At 36.3% G+C, this 23,652-nt stretch overlaps 1 protein-coding gene across 1 annotated transcript in view; it reads left to right on the top strand.

The window, feature by feature from the left end:
- The window catches only part of ARHGAP21 (Rho GTPase activating protein 21), a 135,596-nt gene that overhangs the window by 70,854 nt on the left and 41,090 nt on the right, over nt 1-23,652 (top strand). Inside the window, 3 exon segments of the mRNA XM_045465006.1 lie at nt 12,565-12,657; nt 14,647-14,725; nt 17,224-17,278. Coding sequence (XP_045320962.1) covers nt 12,565-12,657; nt 14,647-14,725; nt 17,224-17,278 — 227 coding nt within the window.

Genomic DNA, 23,652 nt, shown 5'->3' with positions numbered 1-23,652 from the left:
GAAAGGATGGGAAATGAGGGCTCCCAGATCTTCTTGTGGTTAAATAGGACATGGTTGAAACACTGGGGAGCCCCAGAAATCAAAGACAGTGATGGCAAGGATATATATAAATTTTATGATGTGTATTTTTTGAGAAGATTGAAAGAACTTGAACCTTTGGCTTGCAAAAGAGATGCAGAGGGCAAGAAAGTGATGGCTATTTTCAAATGTTTGGAAGCCCATTTTGTGTAAGATGAAGTAAATCGATTGTTTCATGCTTCACAGTTAGTTTCCCTAATTCTCTTCTGGAAAATCCCTCCTCATATTTTGGAGACAGCTAATCCGAGTGATTGCTCCTGCTCCATGGTAAACACGCTGAGATTTTCTGCCTCCTCCTATACCTGATTCTGGGAGGTGGTGGCCACAGCACAGATCTGATACAGGAAAATGCAGAAATAAGAGGGGCAATGATATCTCTTATCAAAAATTAATCATCGGCGTGTGCAAAGTGAAATTTTCCTACATACCCAGACTATTCATTGTATTTATGAAGACAGTGTTTTTATGCATTGCTTTAAGGACAAAGATTATTTAAGGAAGGAAACTGTCTTTTATTGTTAATTTCCAGTGCCTAGTAAGTACCTGGTAGGAGCTCAAATGTTTGTTGAGTAAACACTGTTCCCAAATGACTCTTCCCAAAGCTGCAGAACTCAGCATGTTCATGTCTGTACCTCCGCTGTCGAGGAAGAAAGTTATTGTCTCTTGTCTGCCTTCTTATCTTTCACCTTTCTCCCCTTTTTACGCAAAGTGTCAGACTTTTTTTTTTTTTCTTTAATTTAGAGATCTTATTTCATATAACTGCTGAGCATGTGAGCTGGGACAGTAGTAACAAAAATGTGGTAATCCTGGAGTTCAGTAGGAATTTGGGCAACCTCTTTGTAAAATACACTGCTAAGGTGGTCAAGTTAGATGTGAGTTAAAAGAAAAAAATATATATATATATATAACTTCACCATATATATATGTATATATATATATATATAACTTCACCATATATATATATATATATATATATATATATATATATAACTTCACCTTAAAAGTTCCAGGAAACCATTTTCACAATAATGGAATTTGATTGGATTAAAGTAGGCACTGTCAGAAATCCAATTTTTTGGAGCAGGTTTTAAGACTTTGAAAGGCATGAAGTTACTTTGGTGGTCAAGAAAATAAATGCAATTTTAAAAGTTTCTGGAAGCATTCTAAAACCTTTAAGATATATGACATCCAGGGTCTCAGCAAGCTAACTGGGGATAGGGCTATAAAGGTGAAAAAGTCAAGGAAGGTACGTGTTTGGAGTATTAATGTTCTAGGCTGTCCCCTGGAATAACTTCTCCACGGAAAATGTTGTTGCAGAGGTGATCCTGTAATTAGGTGACTTTGAGCTGTCTTTTCCCAGCTGCTGCATGACTTAAGACCTTGATCACAGACACCATCTGGCTGGATAGTCCCGTTTGGTTTTTTTTCCCTGATTGCTCTCCAGCTAGTCTACATTCAAAGTATGTGATTCATAGATACGGCTAATAAGTTAATGGTAATAGTTATGGTCTCTGTTTTCGAAGTTCAACAGATAACTTTTCAGAGTAGAAATATTTGCATACGAATGCTAAATATATTATATATAGAAATATGTTTCCTGTTGCTTATTCATTCACTTAGCAAACATTTGTTGAGTCACTGCCATGAACAAGTCGCTAATCTGATTGCTGGGAAAGGAGCAATATGGCCTCTAACCTGGCTTTCTTCAGATAGTTGTTCAAATGTCACCTGCTAGAGAGGGTTTACCTGACCATTTCATGAAGATAGTATTAACAGCCCTGCCTTTCATTTTCCCTCTCCTTCCCACTCTGCTTATTATTTTTCCTAACACTGTCACCATCTCTCCTACTACCTGTTTCTTGTGGAACATTTTCTTCCTCCATTAGAATGTAGAACAGGAACTCTATTTTATTATTTTGGCTTAAAATCCAGAACAGTTCCTGGCCTGTATACGTTCAACAAATGTGTATGTAAGATATGGGCCTTGGCTTCCAGAAACTCCTGCTCTGGTGGACATTGAAGGTGTAATATAATTCTATAAGTGCAACCACAGAGGTATGTACAGTTTTGACAGGACCACAGTACAGAGGGGGAATTGTCGAAGCACCAGGCAAGGGGGTCTCAGGCGGGATGTCCTTTGTGCTGTTGACAGATGAATAGGACTTTATCAGGAGGAAGGAAGAACAGTGTTCTGGAACAGATATATCAGAGACACCCGGAAGTTATATTTGCCCAGATTTGGTGGTAGGGCTTGGGGGTGGATTTTATGTCACCAACAATGGTTGATTTGTGGAGGATTATGCTTAGCTTTTCTGGCATAAATGAGTAGATAGATGGGGGAAGGGGCATTAACTGCGGGATTCTAGAGGGGAAGCATATCTTCCTCTGGGGAAATGGGTTTAGTTTGGGATAAGTTGCATTTCTGATGCCTGTAGAACGTTCAGTACCTAGTTGAAAATTTGGGTGTGGAGCTCATAGAGGAGGGGATTGAAAATAGATTTGGAAGTCATTATTATATATGCTGTAATTAAGTCCTAGGGATAAATGAAACCATGCACAGAGAGCATGAAAACAGAATGAAAGATAGGACCCTAGGGAACACAACATCCAAGAGATGGTCAGAGAACAAAGAATCAGAAAAGGAACTCTGAAAATAAGTTTAGAAGGTATGAAGACAACCAGGAGGAGTCGACGACCTACTAATTTTAAGAGGTGGTCATTTTAAGGGGGGAGTGGATAACATGCCATTTGTCACAGAAAATTCATTAGGCTGATGACTAAAAAGATACTGTTGGACCCAAGTAGCAAAGTGGTAAGATAGGAGAATAGTTTCAGTACAGTGAGACGACGGGATGTGAGAACCAAATATCAGTGGGTTGGAACGTAAATTAGAGCAGTGAACCTCAGTGAGCATGGGAGTGAGGTGTGTGGGTCATTTTGCCCCCAACGGCATACTTCTCAGTGTCTGAGAAACCCTGAATTGAAAATAAAGAAATGAGGGTAGGAGTATAGACTATTCTTCAGGAAGCATGGAAAGGAAGGGAAGGAGTATAAGAGATGATAGCTATGTGGAAAGACAGGGAGAAGATTTATTGTTGTTTTACATTTGGGAAGCTTCGGTAGGTCTCTGAGAACATGTATTTCCGTCCAGCGGGGAGAAGAACAGAGACTGACTGAAGTTTTACCCACGAGAGGAGACCATGAGGGAAACAAGGTTCTAAAGAAGGACAGTAACTAAGTCCTTACTTGAGGTGGAGCAAAAGGAAGTATGGATGTGGGCAAAGATTAAAAAATGAGGATACAGCCATCGAGGTACAGTGCCGTAAGAGGCAAAGTTATCCAACTAGTGTGAGGAAATCAAGATGGAATAGCCAGTTTAAGAAGATTTTTTGGAGGTTTGAAACCGCAACCTTGAAGGTTCAGTGAGCAGTACCAAGAACTTCACTGAACTTGGAAACTGTAAATCATTGGGTTATAGGTTATGCTGAAATAGCAGGCCAAGAATAGGAGCAGAGTGGGCATCTGGACAGAATTCTCCATAGTTGGAGATTGGCAAATGGAATGCTTTGGAAGGTCAAGGAGAAAAGGAAGTGGAGGTTGCTGTTGGATTTTGTTGATCCATGAGGGTTCTTAGCAAGAAAGAGAGTGATTTCTGGGGGAGACTGGTAAGTCCTCCTTTTTAAGATGGAAGGGCTTGATAACAATGTGAAGGGCAAATTTCATTGGTCAAGGGGTCCAGCGATGGTAAAATGGAAAGATACACAGATGGAAAGATAGTTGCTTGTGGTTAGAACACTGTAACACATTTTTCTGGGTTTGCAGAGAAATTAAAATCCAGCACAACAGGAATGGCAGGGCTGTGAATCTACACGGGAGACATACTTTGTGAAATTCCTGAAACTTCAGAGAGAGAGGAAAAATGATGCTTCATAAACTTCAGATACTCCAGAAGGCAGATCCAAGAACTGTTGTGTTCATTGTAGGATAATCAGCACCTGGCACATTTATGAGCTCAGTAAATATTTGTTGAATGAATAACACTCTTCCAGAGTCTTTCTTGTCTAAATAGATTGTCATGCCAGAAAATTTTGATTCATGTCTGACACCTAGTGGTATTTTACTCAAACTGCTACTAAGTGGCAGCATTTTCCTTTTATTTGAGGGAGATTCTGTGGCAGGTCATTTGCAGTGTAAGAGCTTTGTTCCTGAAACATATCTCTGACTTGGTTTGGGGCAGTTTTACTATTGACATCTTCTAGGGCTGTAATTTGAATAAGTCAGTAGTGAATATTTATTGGTCATCTGTCATATGCCAAGCACTGTTCTGTATGCTGGACTTTTTCACGTAGGGTATGTTCTCTCACACGGATGACCTCACTGAATTAGAATACGTAGGCAGAGCATTCATTGGGAATGGTTAACTTGATTGGGAACTTAGAGTTCTGTGGTGTTTTACACGTGAAACCTTTCTAAATTTATTTCATAGCTTTTGGTGCTGTCATTTCTATGTCATGCCATACTGCTTTTCATTAATGTTAAGTAGGCATTTGGGACAATGAATGTAGAAGGCAAGGTTGTGTTTGTCGTCCGTTTATATTATCCACACCTTGGAGAGTATTACATAGTTTGGAGAACTATGGGAGGGTTTTGTTACCTTTCCTCAAGAAAAAGTAGAGTTCCTATTTGTTGGTGATGTATGCTGAAGTATTTAAAGTATTTCTTGATGAATTGGCATGATATCTGGGATTTGCTTTAAAATACTTTAGGGAAAAAAAGTAAGCAGGAGTGAAACAAGACTGGCAGGGTTTTTGCAGCTATTTAAGTCATGTTCATGGGGGTTTATTCTACTGTTTTGTCTATGCTGGACATTTTCTGCAATGAAAAGTAAACAAAAATAATCAGATGGGTGTGGGTTGAAAGAAAGTTTATCGTGATTAAGTAGAATATGGTCTGCTTTTTCATATTTAACAGATTTTATTTCATTATGTTTCACCTGATACTACTTGAAGATGAGGTTGAGTAGAGAATACGTGTTTGCTTATAATAGATATAATTTGACTGAGCCCCAGCAGGCAACATTTTACAATGTCCAGAGGTTATTGGAATTTGAGGTTTGAAGCTCATAATTGTCGGAGCTGCAGATTGGAAGCTTGGGAGATACAGTTTTAAAGTACTAGCCATCACTCTGGAAATGAGAGCACCTTTAGTAGAAATTTGGGAATACCTAGATTTAATAAAATAGCATATATTTATTTTTTTAATTAGTGCTTCTGCCATAACCAAAGGAAATGGAGTACCCAAAAACCTGCCATATCAGTCTTCTTAAATTGGCTGCTGTTTCATAATGATATATATGGATTTTTGCTTGTTAGACAATGTGTCTCTGTTAGGCTCTTAGGGTAATCTTGTATGCCATCAGCAAACCAGACCCCCAATATAAAGATTAGAAGCCTGTTTTTAGCAATTAAAAATGGTTATGAAATATTTCAGGCAAACAAAATATAGGGAAAAAACGTGGCTTCCAAATGCTTGCCACCTGTATTTGTTGTGTTACCATCTCGCATCCTTCCCCCCAGTTCCAGCTCCCCCTTCCCTAATCGCCCCCCCCCAAGACATAAATGATTATAAGTATGGTTAAGGTGTTTTATATTACTCCTTCCCTATTCTCTTTCCTCAGAGGTAATCACTAGCCTGAATTTGGTGTTTATTTCCCCCCGTTTGTTTTCTGCCTAGTTAGATTCATAATTCCTAACTTTTGCTCACTAAATTCTTCTGCATAACCTTTTTTTTCTCCCCTGTGGCAATCTATTACCCATCCAAAAGAAGCTGAGCTCATTTTTCATTATTTAGATTTAACTCTGGTATCTATTTCAATCTACATTGTGGTTTCACTTATTTTTGGTCTGAAAACTAAATATCAATTTCAATAAGCTATTTAATTGATTTTCTTTAAATAATTAATGCCTGGAGCTTTAATGTTCCATTATGTGATGTATCTCCACCTTTGTGGGAGTATACTTCTTCCAAGGCTTGTATAACTTTCCTATGAAGCACAGTTTAAGTTCAACGGTTTTCTCTTGTGTAGAGATTTTTTTTTTTACAACAAAGAAATAAATTAAAAGAATACTTGAAAAAATTAACTCTCATTATAAATGAGAAGATTGGTTCCATTTTTTAAAAAATTGTTCTGCAGCAACCTTGAGAACTCAGAAGGAAGAATTTTAAAAGCTTAATCTCAGTGGTAGCCATTATTTTCTATTGCTTTGTTTTTGTTTAAAACATGGATGCTATTTCTTTGTGTAAAGTATAAGGGCGCCTGGGTGGCTCAGTCGGTTAAGCATCCGACTTTGGCTCAGGCCATGATCTCACAGTCCGTAAGTTCGAGCCCCGCATCAGGCTCTGTGCTGACAGCTCAGAACCTGGAGCCTGCTTTGGATTCTGTGTCTCCCTCTCTCTCTGCTCTTCTCCGGCTCATGCTCTGTCTCTCTGTGTCTCAAAAATAAATAGCAACTTTTTTTTTTAAAAAAGTATATAGATTTTTTCACTCTGTTAAGAAATATTTTTCTCTTGTCCCCAGAACTACAGGATTCCCTGACTTATACCTGTTACTCTGTGGATATTCATTACAGGGTCCTTTTTGCAAGTGGCATACTTCAAAACTGTCACTTCTTAAAGTAATCTATTTGCTTTAATCTGTTTGCTTCTATTCTAAGTTTAGATTTGGAAATAATTTACATGTTGCAAGTGATTTTGATTTTAGCATTCTCTAAAGAAGGAAGTTATTATAGGTTTAAATAATCTTTCTTTTTTTAATGTTTATTTCTGAGAGAGAGAGAGAGAGAGAGAGAGAGAGAGAGAGAGAGTACACGAGTGGGGAAAGGACAGAGAGAGAGGGAGAGAGAGAATCCGAAGCAGGCAAGGCTCTGTCAGCACAGAGACCAATATGGGGCTCAATCTCACGAACCATGAGATTGTGAGACGCTAACCGACTGAGCCACCCAGGCGCCCCTAAATAATCTTTCTTAACCGACAAAGCCCACTGGCCTATTCGTTAGCGTTCTGTAGTGTTTGGCTTATATTCCTCAACTTTCCCATAATCTGGCAATTACATTTGTAGAGATACTCTTTCAACCAGGATTTAATTAAGTACTTTCAGAGTGACAGGCCCCCTGGCTCATTTATCCCTGATCTGTATGTAAACCTTCTGGACGTTTATTATCAGTCTAGCAGAGTAATAACATTTATTAAATACCTACTTGTATTAGACATTATATAAGCATTTTAATGGATTATCTCTTTTAATCCTCATAACAGCCTTGTCAGGTGGGGATATGTTACCATCATCCTCATTGTTCAGATGTGTTAACTGGATCACAAATAAATCATTTGTCTCAAATCACAGGGAGGTGAGGTTGCCAGATAAAATCCAGGATGCCCAATTAAGTTGAATTTCTGAGAGACAACTAACTCCTGTATAATTTGATACCCCCCTCCCTGGAAAATAAATGGCAGAGCTAGGATTTTAAACCATATAATCTGCCTAAAAGGTCCAAGCTGTTAGCTACTGCCATATACGGGCTATGGAGAATAAAAATCACATCTACCTGGATATTCATCCAGTATTTGGAAGGCAACCACTACCTACACTTACTTTCTTCTTTCTTTCTTTCTTTCTTTCTTTCTTTCTTTCTTTCTTTCTTTCTTTCTTTCCTTCCTTCCTTCCTTCCTTCCTTCCTTCCTTCCTTCCTTCTTATTCATTATTTTTCAGTATTTAGTATAATGTAAAAATATGTGCTTTTTTCCCCTGATTTCAAAGTCTAATATTCAAGTAAATTCATATATGTGTTTATGTCTTCTTGTTTAAGTCTTTATTAACTGTATATTAAATAACATAGCCATTGTCATTTAGCCATTTAGATTATTCAAATTCTTGTCTTTTTACTTCCTTTTCTCAGATACAGAAAGATTTAATTACATGTGTGTGCTAAAAAGATACATTTTCTTTTCTTTTTTGATACAATCAAGGAAATGACACTTGAATAAGGTATTTAACATGGGGCGCCTGGGTGGCTCAGTCGGTTGAGCATCCGACTTCGATTCAGGTCATGAACATGCAGTTCGTGAGTTCAAGCCCCGCGTCGGGCTCTGTGCTGATAGCTCAGAGCCTGGAGCCTGCTTCGGATTCTGTGCCTCCCTCTCTCTCTGCCCCTCCACCGCTTACACTCTGTCTCTCAAAAATAAAGATAAAAAAACCTTTTTTAAAAAGGTATTTAACCGTTCTTTGAAGCATGTCCTATGTGTTCTTTAAAAGAAATGAGAAAGTATAAAGCACAGATGTAGAATTAAAAGAGGCTTTTCACTAAGAATTGCCAGGGAAGCTATCTGGCCCTGCCAGATGATAATACAGAGAAGTAAGAAATCATTTTTCCTTATGAATTACCACAACTCAGGATCAGACTTTTAGTTTTGCACATCTGGAAATTGACTTAAAAAACTAAAGACACAGAGTGCCTGGCTGGCTCAGTCAGTAGAGCACGTGACTCTTGATCTCAGGGTTGTGAGTTCAAGCTGCACGTTGGGCGTGGAGGCTACTTAAACACAAAAACACAAACAAACAAACAAACAAACAAAAAATGAAAAACAAAACAAAAAAAACCAGGGACACAAAAGATTGAATAAACACACATTTTAAATCTGATATTTTTCATTTCCAGTTTCAGTAGGATATATTAAAGAGAAGGTGGTTTTTAAAATTATTTTTCTTTTAAAAAATTCTTTAAAATTTTTAATTGAAGTATAGCTGACAGAATATATTAGTTTCAGGTGTACAATATAGTGATTTGACGTTTATATATATTACAAAATGCTTGCTATGTAAGTGTGGTTACCATCTGTCACCACACAAAGTTATTACAATATTATTGACTATATTATCTATTCTGTACTTTTCATCCCATGACTTACTTATTTTATAATTGGAGGTTTCTACCTCTTAATCCTCTTCACCTATTTCACCTGCCCACCAACCTCCCTCCCTTCTGGCAACCACCAGTTTATTCTCTGAATTTGAGTCTGTTTTGGTTTTTTGTTTTTGTTTTTTTTTTTTTTCAGATTCCACATAGAAATGAAACCATATGGTATTTGTCGTTCTCTGTCCATCTTATAAAAAGAAGACACTCTTAAAATTAATGAGCCAAGTGTTTAATTCAAGACTTAGAGTCAAGGAACATGGAATTTGAAAAGAAGTATGTTTTGTAGTGAAACCTGTCTGTAATTAAGGGATATCAATTTTCTGTTGTCCAGAAGGAATCGTATAATATCTAGGTAGCAATAGTAAGTCAGATTTTAGAGAAAATTCAGAAAGGAAAGTGACAACAAGAATCAAAAGTGTAATTCTCAGCAGATGTAATAGTTTCTGCTATAATATTGGCCCCTATTTTATTCAGTCTTTTCCACCTTCATATGTTTTCAGGCACAGTGTATTGAAAGATTTGTCAATGACAAAGTGTCTCTGGATTTGTAATGACAATCACTGCAAAGTTAATATTTCTTTTATAGAAATTAAAACAAAATTATTTTGGACTACATCTGTTCTGTATATGTGAAATTTTCTATCGGGTTTACTACATTGCTATCCAGCTAACTTTTAATTTTTTAATAGAAATTATTAATGTCATTTACATTTTGTATTTTTAAATATAAGTAGGGTATAATCACCTTTCGGACATAGTGGACCAGAAAACATTAATGAGAAAAGTGTTTCTTCTCTTTTATTGTACAAATCTTTCCATGAAAGCAATGACTTGATTCAGTAAAACTTAGTTAAACCCTCAAATCTCTAGCTAAGAAAAAGTAGATGGTTTTCTTTCAATGCCAGCTTCTGTAAATGTTGAGTTGGCTACAGAGAGACCTAGACTGATTACGGACTTGATTGATATTAAGTAATTACATTTTAAGTGAGTGATACTGAAAAGAAACTTTTTTTCTATTCAAAGTCTTTATAAGCGGACTATCTACTTGTATTCAGTAAAGCTTGACAAAAGAATAAATAGTTCAATTATTTTTGAAGCAGCAGGGAACACCATGTTTGGATTCAGACCTGAGTTCAAATCCCTACTCTGCCTCTTTATAAGGTACTTAGTCTGTTTCCTCTCAGGTACAACGACAATATTAGGATCATAATGCCCATCCCGAAGGCTTGTTATGAGAATCAAACTAAATAATAAATTTATTTATTCATTGAATAACTATTTATTGAATGCCAGTTCTGCACTAGGCATTGTTGTAGGTACTGTGGATATCAAGAGAACATGATAAAAATCCCTGCTCTTCATTTTAGTGGGAGGGACAAACAGCCAAAAGGCAAGCAAATAAAAATGTAATTTTAAGTAGTGAGTGATAAGTTCCGTGAAGAAAAATAAAGCCTGACATCCACGGGAAGTTTCCCCCGGCTTTTTATTATAATTTTCAACACACAGCAAAAACCTTGTCCATCTTGGTTCAGCAACTAACCTGTTGCTATATTTGCTTTATTTACCTCCTATCCACATGTGTATCTGGGGAGTGTGGGTATCTTCGTTTATTTTTTCTCCCAACCCATTTGAAAATTAAGTTGCAGATATAATTATAGAGATATAATCATATAATCCTAACAATTAGTCCCTAACTACTTTAACAGATATCTTTTAAGAATTAGGACATTCTTCTTTATAGTAGGGATTGAACCAACACTAGTTCTTTCTTTCCTCCAAAGCCTCATGGAGAAAAGCAGTCATCAGAAATGACAAAAGGGTTTATAATATTTTCATGTCATCTGAACATAGAAAGCTGTATAAAGTTTCTTTGGGAAGATATATGATATACAGTATATTTATAATTTTTTAAATTGGATAGTAGGTACTTTGTAAGTGTGTTTTTATTACTTTTCATATTTTTAATTCTTAAAGACATAAAAATATGTCACTAGTTTTCATTTAAGCGCTATGAAGAGTGGAAATGTACATTGACTGAGGAATTACTCCATTTAGCCTTTGTGGAAACTCTTTAAGAATGTAAAAATATAGAATAATTATCTCTATTATAGAAGAAAAAGTTAATAGTTGGTTTTTAATTGCAACTAGATTATCAAGTGGCAAAGCAAGGATTTGGATCCATATCTACTGGCTTCTAAAAACAAGCAATTTCCACTATACCCTGTTGCATTATAAGTGATTGACTTAGCCATTCACGACTTCAGAGGAATTCCTAAATATGTAAAGGAATCTACTGAGATATATTCCTTTATTAAGAATTTTTTGAGCCACCTTTGTGATACACCATGATGAAAATTTAGTTTTATATGGCAAGAAATGTAAACTTTTAATATTTGACACTCATCTTTTGCCTAGCATTGCAATTCAACATATATTACTATATTACTCCATGCATATATATGTGCTTCATTTTCTCAGTCAAGTTCTTTAAGAGTCAGGGCTGTGTCTTCTACTTCAGTGGTTCCCAAGCATGAGTGTGCATCACAATCATCTCAAGAGTTTCTGATTCAGTAGGTCTCGAATGGAGTCCCCAAATTTGCATTTGTAACGCATTCCCTGGTTATATCAATGCTGCTGGTCTGGGGACCACACTTTGAGAACCGCTGTCTACCTCTTCACCTTACCTCCCACCACAGTCCTTGCCTTGGTGCTTATCACTTAGCTTAAATGCCCTCTCATCTGGGAATCTTCCCTTGATTTCTATTTTATTGAAACTGTAAGTTGTTCTCAAATGTTAGTGTGTACAAGAATCACCTGGAAAACTCGTTGACAAAGCAGATTTCTGATTGGACCCTGAAACATGGATTTTTAGCAAGCACTTTCAGTGTTAATGCAGGTGATCCATCGATAGATTGTGAAATATTGACTTACGGAGTTGATCATGCGCTTGTCATTGCTATGATTGTATATTTTATTTATTATTGTTTTCTATACTACAGTATCATTTTGTTTGTATGTCTGTCTCCCACCAGAGCCCCTGAAGGGAAAGGACTGAGTCTTAGTAATCATTATAACTTAATGCTTAGCACAATGCAGTGTTAAAGAGCAGTAGAGTGCGTACTGCCTGTGAAATCTAGCTATGTGACCTGGGAGGATTTAATCTATCCTAGCCTCAGTTTCCTCTTTTATGCAGTAGTGGTAGCAACACTTAAGTGCTGTAGAAATTAGTTCTCAGGGCATGTATAGTCTTTAGTGTAGCAATTTACATACAGAATGTCCCTACTAAATGGAAACCATTACTATTGTGATGGTGGTTGTGTTCTAGAAGAAGCAAAATAAATGTTTGAATTAATGAAAACTCCTAAATTATGATTTTAGCATCCATATTCAGGATATGTGTTTCACGCTTCATTAAAAATCTTTGCTTCGTTGCCTAAAATACCATTTTCTCTTTTGGCATTTTAATAAAATATTGTGAGATAAAATCATGCCTTGGGCTTTTTTTCTCCTGCAGGAAAACCAAGAAACCGCTTGGAACCAATGGACACCATATTTGTTAAACAGGTTAAAGAAGGGGGACCTGCTTTTGAAGCTGGATTATGCACAGGTGCTAATATTTTTCTTTAAACAATACCTTGTAATTTCTTTTTTACTTCATTTCTTCCTTCTTCCATATTTCATTTTCCACATTTTTATCTCCGGTATGTTTTTTCCTATGTCTCTGCATCAGTTATTACTATTTTTGAAACCTACTTAACTGTGTGTTTCTTGATACCCAGACTGATGGGTTTGGACAGAAATAATATAAATTAGAAATTAGGAGCACTTTTGGTTACCACTTAGAGAATGGACTCTTGGGGGCCCTTTTAAAAGCACCTGTTTTGCATACATTTAATTTTGATGAGGATTACAAAAAAGCCAAATGATAAAGATGTTTATTGGCATAATTGAAATAATCTTGGAGATCCAAGATTTGGAAGTACCTTACCTGCCAGAAGTGAATTAACTAATTTGCACTGCAAAGAATAACCTAAGTCTGCAGTGGAAGGCAAGTCCTGCTTCATCCGTAGGTATCCGTGGATGCGGTCTGGTAACTGTTCTAAAATACTCTTGTGATCTGTGATTTCAGCAAGTCTTTTTTTTTTTTTAATTTTTTTTAATGTTTATTTATTTTTGAGAGAGAGAGAGAGAGAGACAGTGCTTGAGCAGGGGAGGGGCAGAGACAGAGGGAGACATAGAATCTGAAGCAGGCTCTGGACTCTGAGCTGTCAGCACAGAGCGTGACATGGGGCTTGAACCCACAAACCATGAGATCATGACCTGAGCTGAAGCCGGACACTCAACCAACTGAGCCACCCAGGTGCCCCTCTGTGATTTTAGTAAAAACTAAGAGATTTAGTTTAGGTTAATGCACACACTAAAATAGTTACTCTTTTTGTTTTCAATATGAAATAATTTAAATGGAAATTAGTAAAAAACTATGTTTTACTGCCTTTTGAATAAAGTGTAGTCTTTTCAGCTATAAATAGTACAATCAGCGGATGTTGCCACTAAGATTTATTAGGATGCACTATTTATTGATTATCTCTTCTGTCATAGTTAAAGTAAGCCTAATCCTAATCTCATTAATGTGTATAACATGTATATCAGTGTACATGTGGGATTCCATTACCCGGAATGTATCTCCTATCTTATCCTAAGCCTCGCAAAGGCAGGAAGATATGGAGATGCTGTGAGAAGCACACAGAAAGCACTTTTTTTTTTCTATTTTCCGTATCTTTTCTCTCTCAGTCTTTTCCTTTCTGCTCCCCTGAATTCTTACTAGTAATCCAAATGTCCTTTTCTTTATTAAAATGAAGAACAAGTTAATATACAGAAAGCCAAAACCAGGTGCACACCCATATTCAAGTTCCGTAATATAGCACTAATAAAAAAAACTAAATGTGTTGGGAGGATACTACAAGGAAATGAGACTGAAAGTAGAGGATAGCAAGGTAATAAAAACAAGCAACTGTCTAAGCGCACTGAACGATGCTTCTCTATCAGAGATGACAGGGTAAACAGAAAAAGCTAGGAGTTCTGCAACTCAGAAAACAAGTGATAGGGTTATAAATAGTATAGCTAGAGCCACTTGGTGACTATACCTTTTGGCATTTCTAAGCTCATCATTGCCTGGGGCCCTTAAGACCTAGCTCTATTTCATCAGAAGTTGTATGTATTAAAATTTAGATTCATTTTTGTGAAAGATACTTTAAAAGATAATGAACAGGAATATGTTAAAAATAAGTACATTAAGAAATATTTCGAAAGTCGGGGCACCTGGGTGGCTCAGACGGTTAAGTATCTGACTTCGGCTCAGGTCATGATCTCATGGTTCGTGAGTTCAAGCCCCATGTCGGGCTGTGTGCAGACAGCTCAGAACCTGGAGCCTGCTTCAAATACTGTGTCTCCCTCTTTCTCTGCCCCTCTCCCGATCACTCTCTGTCTCTCAAAAGTGAGTAAACATTAAAAAAAATATTTCAAAAGTATTCAGAAATGACTTTTTAAGGAATTCCCCATGTGTTTTTTTTTTTTTTTTTTTTGTTCCTCTTTGTAGGTGATCGAATTATAAAAGTCAATGGAGAAAGTGTTATTGGAAAGACCTATTCCCAAGTAATTGCTTTAATTCAGAACAGGTAAGATTCCTGAAATACGATTAATTTTGGCCAAAGATGGGTGTTTATAAATCAGCGGAGCAAGTACACTTAATACATTCATGTCTATACCCTACAATGGGATGTGGAGAAGCAGGACTTTTCCTTAAAGTGGATAACACATTTGAGAATTGCCAAGGTTGAACTACCTGATGGTAGCTTAACTTGGTGGCTTTGCTTTAGCAAATCTATCAGATTTGTGATTAAAGTCCTTTAGAATCTGAAAGGAACAGAGTTTAGATTTAAATGAAATGACAAATTTATAATTTGTTTATAACAAAAATGTACATGAAAGCGAATGTAATTTATTTTAAAACCTCTTCCTTAGATATCTTTATATACCTCATTGAATCACATTTAGCTCCAATTTATTCATTTGTTTTAATAAACACAGCAAGAAATTCTCTTTGAATCCATCTCTCACCTACGTTCCACAGAATGAGAGACTTTTGAATTCTAAAGACAAATAAATATGTGTAGAGAGACCGTGAGATCTCAAAGATAACTTAGTCCTACTCTCTTCCTGTCTATCACACACCGAGAAAATTTTTCTTAATTATAAATAAATAAATAAATTGAAAGCCAAAGTGGTTACCAAATTGAATTCCTGTCAGATGCTACTGGTCATGACTGGGGTCCCCTTGTCCAGATCATCCCTATTATAATTAAATTGAAGTTCACTATTTTCTGAAGACTTTTATCAAAGTCCTCCAACCATGTCTAAAGCATTTCATGATATAATCTAAGTTATTTACACTAATGCCCTAATACATTGTCATTTTTGCAGTTAGATGATGTGATTGGGATTTATTGCTCTCCAAGTATTCTTCTTACTGATTTACTATTTAATGAAATTCTTAGAGAAAGCAAATCTTAAATCTTGCGTCTGATGTTAGATTCTAGGTGTTCCTGACAGTGATCCCTATTTGATCTCAAGTATCGGAGAGAACAGGGGACTGGTGAAAAATTTAAAGCCACTTCAGAGGCAGTGGGGCGATCACCCAAATTTTTATTCCCTTGAAATAATTTAGATCATTATACGTATACCAATGTATCTTATCAATTTGTAATTTAAGAATTTTTCGTGTATTTGCTAACATCTCTTCTTTAAAAATAGTATTTTTCCAAGTAACCACGACTTAATCTCTGTTACTCAAAATCCACATCAAGTTTTTTTTTGTTTTTTTGTTCCTGGTGCAGTTCGTCTCTCAGAATAACACCACTTTGGAATGACAGTCTTGATTTTTCAGCCGATAAAGCTATTTGAAAAAGAGAGGAAAACTGTTTTTTTGATTATCTTATTTTCTTTTAAAAAATTGTGTTCCTTTTGTCTGCAGTTGGTAGCAAATGGATAATGCAACACAAAGCCATTGAGATTCTGCAGTGTATTAATGTAAAAATGTATCCTTGCAGAAGAATTTATCTAAGCAGCAGTATGTATTTTCTACCAGCTCTAAATACTGAAATACAAGTACCTACATATTTTATCAATAAAATTTATTTGAACCTGTGGTTCTTACAGTTTACTATTCTCAGCATTTATGAACCTCATAATAAGTTCAAATCGAACAAAAAGTGACACCAGTAAATTATTAAGTTTCGTTTTCTTTTTTTTGTTGTTGATTGTTTCTTCATCTCTTGATTGTATTGGGGGAAGAAAAAAATCTGTCTGATATTGTTAGGTTAGATACTGAATCACTTGATGGAGATAGCCCACCATCCTTGCCTTTTCTAAATGTAATTCCAGGTCACAGGACTCAGTATAATTCACCCCTTTGTGCTTTTTTGAACCTAGAGAAACTTTTCTATCATTTTTAAAAGGGCAGTTATAGTACCAAAATAAAGTGAGACTTTGAGCCGTTTCTCTAAAGCCTCTAAAATTAAGTCAGAGAAGAAAGCAAATAGTTGAGACACTATATAGTTTTTAGAAATGAGTCATTTTGATAGTTATGATGGTGAACTCTGATTTCCTTCACTTCTGAGGCCAAAAGGGAATATTTCAAAATTGAGATGTTTAATATTACTTAAAATGTTAAATTTGAGGGTTCTTTGGTTATTTTCATGTGACTATATTTTTAACTTGATAAATAGTGAAAATATGTGGTAAAAATTATAATTCTTTCTGTGACTTGAATTAAAATAATAAATAAATATATGCTGAAGAGCTTTGTTCCAGGAGTATTTAACATAAGTAATATACTTCATGTTCCTAAATTAGAAACACATTATAAAGAAGATTTACCTGGTTATAAATAGCTCTAACATATGGCAGGATGCCTTCTTTCGTTCATAATTAGCTTGTATATATAAAAGTGACTTCTTTTTTTAATGATTTGGGTTTGAAAAGTAAAGATTAACAAAAAAAAACCCAAAAATTAAACTCGTAAGCAAATTTAACAGATACTTCTGAGCTATTTTTTATGTCTTTTGTATACACTTGCCCCTCCCCTAAAATAATTTTTATATATATTCAATTTCAGTGATACAACATTGGAACTTAGTGTTATGCCAAAAGATGAAGACATTCTCCAAGTGGTAAGTTTTATTTATTTAAATCTGAATTGTTCTACTGTCTCAAACACTAGTAAAAATCCTTTAAAGATGGACTTTAAAGGTGGAGGTGGACAGAATGAAAGATTCTGGGGAAATTTAGCAGAGTCTGGGATTCTCTATATTTTACCAAAAAACAAATAAACAAACAAAAAAAATTTTCAACAAAAAAAAATCGTCAATTTTTACAATCAAGTGACATAAGAATGTTCTATTCATTTTGACAGTGAATTTCTGTTGTTGCCATTTGGAAGGACATTCCTGAAGAGTTTGCCCTGGTGTTACAGCCTAGGTAGTCCTTTGACCAGAAGTCATAGTTCAGGGCATAGTATATATCCCCAGGAATTAGAATCTTTTTTTTTTTTCTTATGAGAACAGAGATTTTGTGAAAGCCGTTTCTTAATTTTTCAATATGTATGACTGTTTGTAAATTAACCTACCAAGCAATGTTGGTAACAGTTCAATCCATTCCATTAGAAGAAAGGTTCGCAATGAATGAAGTCTACCCTGTGAAGGAAAAATGTCAGGGTCTTCAAGAGGAAATTATACTATATTGAAGTCTTTAGCATTTAGCCTAACTTTTCCCTCATTTTCAGAAAGAAAATAAGTTGAACAGAATCCTTAACTATTTTATTGAGCTTAAATATTGCTGAAAGTAAAAAGAAGCAAAACATACATAAATTTATAAACATATATAAATTTCATTCAAGAAAATACTAGTTTTCCTCAATTGACTTTGTAGTTTAGTAGAATAAAATAGCATCAGTAAAAGCTTTGAAGTAACACCCTCTAAGCTTCAGTGACCACTGAAGTTTGTGTTTCTCCTTTTAGCAAATAATTGTGTTTTTTTTTTTTTTTTTAATTCAAGTACAACAGGGAGCTCATGGAATCTTTGTGATGGGAATGGAAAGGGTAAAGTCATGTTTTTCATTTGTAAGGCATTAGTTTGAATTTAGTTTAAAATAAGTCCTAAGATCTTCTGTAAACAATTTTTTTTCTTTAAGAGAGAGAGAGTGAGTGAGAGAGCACGAGAGAGAGAAAGGGAGAAGGAGAGAGAGAATCTTACACAGGCTCCCCACTCAGCACAGAGCCTGACACGGGGCTCAACCTCACAACCATAAGATTATGACCTAAGCTGAAATCAAGAGTTGGACCCTTAACCGACTGAGCCACCCTGGTGTCCCAAAATGTTTGTGTGTTTTTTTTTTAACAGAAATGTGATTAAAGCTGGTCCTAGTGATTCAATTTATCCACTGACATGTAAAGTATAATTGACTAAAATCCATGGAGACCCATCTTATGTTTTCCAGGCATAGGCATGCGGATTGTATTTAGGAATGGCTTTTTAGCGATAACAGATCACCCTCCTCAGGTACATAATTCTTCTGGCGTTGGGAAGTCTCAACGAGGAAAGTGCACCTATCCAGGGCAGCTGTCCTAGGCAAGTAGAACTAGCTGTGGAGTACCCACCCTGGTACTTGAGCAGAGTACGAGAGCCGCAGACATAACCACTGAAGGCAATGGGAGTCACCAGATTAGAAATAAATGAGGGTCTCCAGGCTGATGTTCCTCCTATACAAGATGATGCACAGATGTGGAGGAGGCCTTCCCTTGAATCCTCCTTGGCAATTTGATGACTCAAAGATAGAAGGCATTTCCAAAACAGAACTGTTTTCTCATCTTCAGTGGACTCTTTCCTTGCCAAGGTGAAGGCACTGGGTTGGATGCTGTTTAGAACAGGTCTCGTTTCACAGAATGGCTGGAGTTGTACTGAATTCCTAGGGCAGGAATCAAGCACAGAATTACCGTCGCAGCCTGCTGTGTGGTTGATGAAGAGTATCAATGTGGAAGCGGCAGTGGTGGAGGGAATAATTTTCTAATTTCATGATCAGTGGAAAATTAGGTTAATTAGCCTGTCGTGTTATATTTTATTTAGGATATGTGTATTTAAAACAAAGGCAAAATACAGAGTATTACAAACACAGGGAAAAATTGGTGCACTTGAGTGGCGTGAGCACACAGATCTACAAAGCTCATTAGTAAAAGGTCGTGGTAAGGGGCGCCTGGGTGGCTCAGTCGAGTCGGTTAAGCGTCCGACTTCGGCTCAGGTCACGATCTCGCGGTATGTGAGTTCGAGCCCCGCGTCGGGCTCTGTGCTGACTGCTCAGAGGCTCCAGGCTCTGTGTCTCCCTCTCTCTGACCCTCCCCCGTTCATGCTCTGTCTCTCTCTGTCTCAAAAATAAATAAATGTTAAAAAAAAAAAAAATTAAAGGTCATGGTAAAATTGTAACAAAATTCATTTTTAAAACGTTATTTGAATTATTTTAATCTTAAGAGATTAAAAGCATATGCCCTGAATGATAAAAGAAAACCACACTTGTAAACTCAGCCTTCATTCACATTTGAACGTACTGTAATTCATGAGAAAATCAAAGGAGTGTATATAATTAATGCCTACTATGCATTGTTTCCTAAAGGATTTTAGAAGGTGGCACCTTCTTTTTCTGCATAAATGATTTTAGCTGGGATATCTATGAGTGTCCTGTTTTAAAGCTATTGCAAAACACAAAGAGAATCTGGGATTTAAAAAAAAAAAAACATATGTAGAAATTGTTATAACAGATTCTAGAGTTAAAATGTTCTGTAAAGGCCTTAAGTATTTATCTTGGTCTTAAGTCTGGTACCCAAAGTATATGCTTTAAAGACGTATTTGTCCCTCTTGAGGTTGAATATTCATTGTAAAGAAAAAGTAAACATGAACATTTTTACGACCATTGTAAAAATTACTCACCCAAGTGAAAGCTTCTCGTAGTTTGTATGTGTTTGCCTGGGTGACAGCAGGGCTGTGTGTCCATGGAATTTTCTTTTCTAAAGTGATATATGGACCAAATTGTTCTAGAGACGCTCGGCTCATCTTGGCATAGAAGATTTAATTTGGTTTAAAATTCGACTCATGGAAGGATAGTTATGTAGTAATAAATTTCATAATTGCAGATGACCAGTCATATAATATTGAAAAACATGAAGTAAAACGAAGAACAATTCATTGTGTTCCTACTAGTGCCATTAGTAGTGCTGCTGTACCCGCAGCCTCCTTTTCTAAACCAATATCTATTTTCTAGATGAGCAATATGAATAGTATTACATTCATTTTAGTCATTTTGACGTATTGTATAATGAGAGTTTAGACTGTGTTATCTTAGCTTCATATTCTTAAGGTATTATCACAAAATGAAAAACTCTTTCTGTTCCATTTTCAAAAAAACAAAACCAAAACCAGAAGGGTTGTTTCGTTACCCTCCCAAATGTCGGCCATGCATGAAGTCATCAAGTCACCTAAAAAGGGATTGCTGCCTGAAGAGAACCCTTTCTTGAATGGGCTCTCGATAGGAGATCTCGACCTGACCATTCTTGTCAGTGGATGCATCGTGAGATTTTGTGAAGCGTTTGGCTTACTGGATTCCAAATTAAATTTTAAGTTGATTAGTCCTTATAGCTGTGGAGATGTGTGGGCATGTCTAGTGTTTGACCAGGGCACTCTGAGCCTGCTTTTGCTGTTGTGCGTTAATAAACACAGCAAGGTTAAACAGCTTTTCTAGTAGACAAGGAAGGAAGCAACAGTGTTAGGACTTGAACCCAGGTAGGTCTGAGACCAAAGCCTATTCTTTAAACTGAGCTGCAGCCCTTTACTGCCAACAGGTGCAGATGAGGAGTTAAGTGGCTTAGCATAGTCACATGGTCACTGTCAGTTCTAAATATTTATAATTCTAACATGCTTGTAAAGCCACAAATAATTTAGAAAGATATAAAGTTTTCATGCCACCCCCTTCTTCCACACCCCACCTTGCCATGTTTGGCGTGTATTTTCTTATACAGACAGACATGTAATTATTTTTTATTTTATCATAGGTAATATTATTAAATTAATAGATCAGCCTGTTAAAGGTGAAATGGTAGGCAGGAATTTCAATCTTACCGACTTGGTTATTCTGCAGGGGTTTTTTTTGTGGGTTTTTGTTTGTTTTTATCATCTATTAGGCAATAAATATGGAATAGTAATAGTATTATAATGGTAATAGGTGTGGTAATTGCGGTTTTGGTACAACTCTACTAAAACCGAACTGGAAGATTATTTTAGGATGAGTTACTATTAGATACTATACATAGAATCGAGATCCAGGCTGTTAAAATTAAATTTTATTTAATATGCTCTCTGCAGTTCTGATTCCAGATGACGAATTCTGTGGGTCACCTTTCTTTCCTTACATTCCTCACCCCCCATCCCCTCTCTTTTCAAAGAACCTTTTGGATCTGTAGGCAGGGCTGCTGCTACTCTGTTTTCATTTGGAATGGCTTTATTTTTAAAATATGAGCTTTTAAACTACTAAACTACTATAAGATATAAAAATTAACTACTAAGTAAAGGAAATCCAAGGAAGAATATTGAGTGGTATATAAAAGGGCTAAATGTAAAAAATGGGCTAGACTTTTTTTGTCATAGCCTGTTGAGTTCAATGGAGGAAAATTTAAGTGATTTCTATTTCCATCAAAACATCTGCATATGTTGTGAGGTATCCATTTGGGCTTAAATCAAATGTAAAAATAAACATTACTAAGAGCCAAATAATGCAGTTCTTATGACATTGGTTTCAAAACTTGCTGGGCCGTGTCATTTCAGACAAACTTATTAATACACAGGATGTTGACATTATTATAAAAGAATATAAATTGGCATCGTTACATATGAATGACTTTGTTTACATGATATTTTGTGCTATTTAATTGGTGCCCGCTGACAATTCAGATTCCCAATATGTAGGAATGTATGTAGTTACAACACTCATGTCAGGTCATGATGTCTCAATGGAAGAGTTGGTACTTTTCAACCAAGCACTCGAGAAAAAGTATCCCACAGTCACAACTGTGAGCAGGTTATAGAGTTTTTGGTTCTGTTCCCAGAAGGTAAAACCTTATCAGTGGGTTCCTGTTCACCTCGAGAGGTTCCATATTGTAATCCATCCCAGGTGATCCACCCAACGTTTGCTCCAGCCCTGATTAATACTTTCCTCCTTGAAAGAGTCTAAAGTGGTCCTTAGTAGGCAGCTTGTTTTCCAGAGGAATACTTAAAAGCATCATGGGAGAAGAGGATTCTTTAAAATGTGTATTGTCTATTCCTAATTTACTTCCCTAAACTTATTCTGGAGCTAATTTATGTTTGTAGCATAGCCCTGAGAGTAGCCGTAGAAGTGTGTTTCCCTAGAATAATTCCCAGGTATGTCCATGACCTACCTGGACACATACAAAGCCACAGTGGTCGAGGGCACTGCTGATTTGCCCGTGGATGTTAATGGAATGGTATTGGTCCCCAAACTCTATGAGAATGAGGAACTTTCAAGGAGACAGATAAACAAGCTTTTTAGTGTACATGAACTCTGAGACTGTGTAAGGAAATTCAGTAATGCTCTTGAGTGAATTCATATTTTACTCATCTCAATTATATCCGCTTCTATTAGTCTGTGTAGAATATGCTGTTTAGTTAGTCCACTGTTAATGTGTGGTCTGTGTGTATGTATGTGAGGACCCGCTTTGCCATAACTTTACCCAGAAGTGGGGGCCCATGAATGTAGGCTTTTTAGTATTGAGATTTGTTATTTGTGCTCTTAGATAGAGATAGTTGAAGTATGTCAAATATTTTTTTCAAGTTTTTAATAGTTCTTGTTATATACTTTTATTATTAAGATAATATTCCTCTCCAAAATTTGAATAAAGGAGGTATCCCTAAGTTATTAGTTCTAGAATAGTACTTCCCAGCAGAAATTCCAGTTGTATTAAAACCCCTTCAGGGGCGTCTAGGTGATTCAGTCAGTTAAGCATCTGACTTTAGCTCAGGTCATGATCTCGCTGCTCTTGTGGGTTTGAGCCCCGTGTCGGGCTCTGTGCTGACTGCTCAGAGCCTGGAGCCTGCTTCCGATTCTGTGTCTCCCTCTCTCGCTGTCCCTCCCCCACTTGCACTCTGTCTCTGTCTCTCTCTCTCTCAAAAATAAACATTAAAAAAAATTTTTTTAAACCTTCAAAAAATACGAGTGCTACAGCCAAATAAGCTTGTCATTTCCCCTTGAGTTTAATAATGTACATTAATGTAGTAGAGGTTTTGAGAAGGCAGGGAGCCTACCAATCAATCCTTCACTACATCATTGAGCATGGAAAATACTCTCCTCCCCCTCCCTTTCAGGTGATGCTTAATAAAATTGCACAAACACACTGTGGGAAATACTGTACCAGACTGTTCACTCATCCAGACGCAATTTTCCTGCCATGGAAAAATATTGGTGTGAATATAATCAGCATCGAAAAGATAG

Source organism: Leopardus geoffroyi, chromosome B4 (assembly GCF_018350155.1).
Source record: "Leopardus geoffroyi isolate Oge1 chromosome B4, O.geoffroyi_Oge1_pat1.0, whole genome shotgun sequence".
In the NCBI taxonomy this organism is placed as follows: Eukaryota; Metazoa; Chordata; class Mammalia; order Carnivora; family Felidae; genus Leopardus; species Leopardus geoffroyi.
Note: the sequence above shows the minus strand (reverse complement) of the source record. Positions and strands in the feature narration are given on the sequence as shown.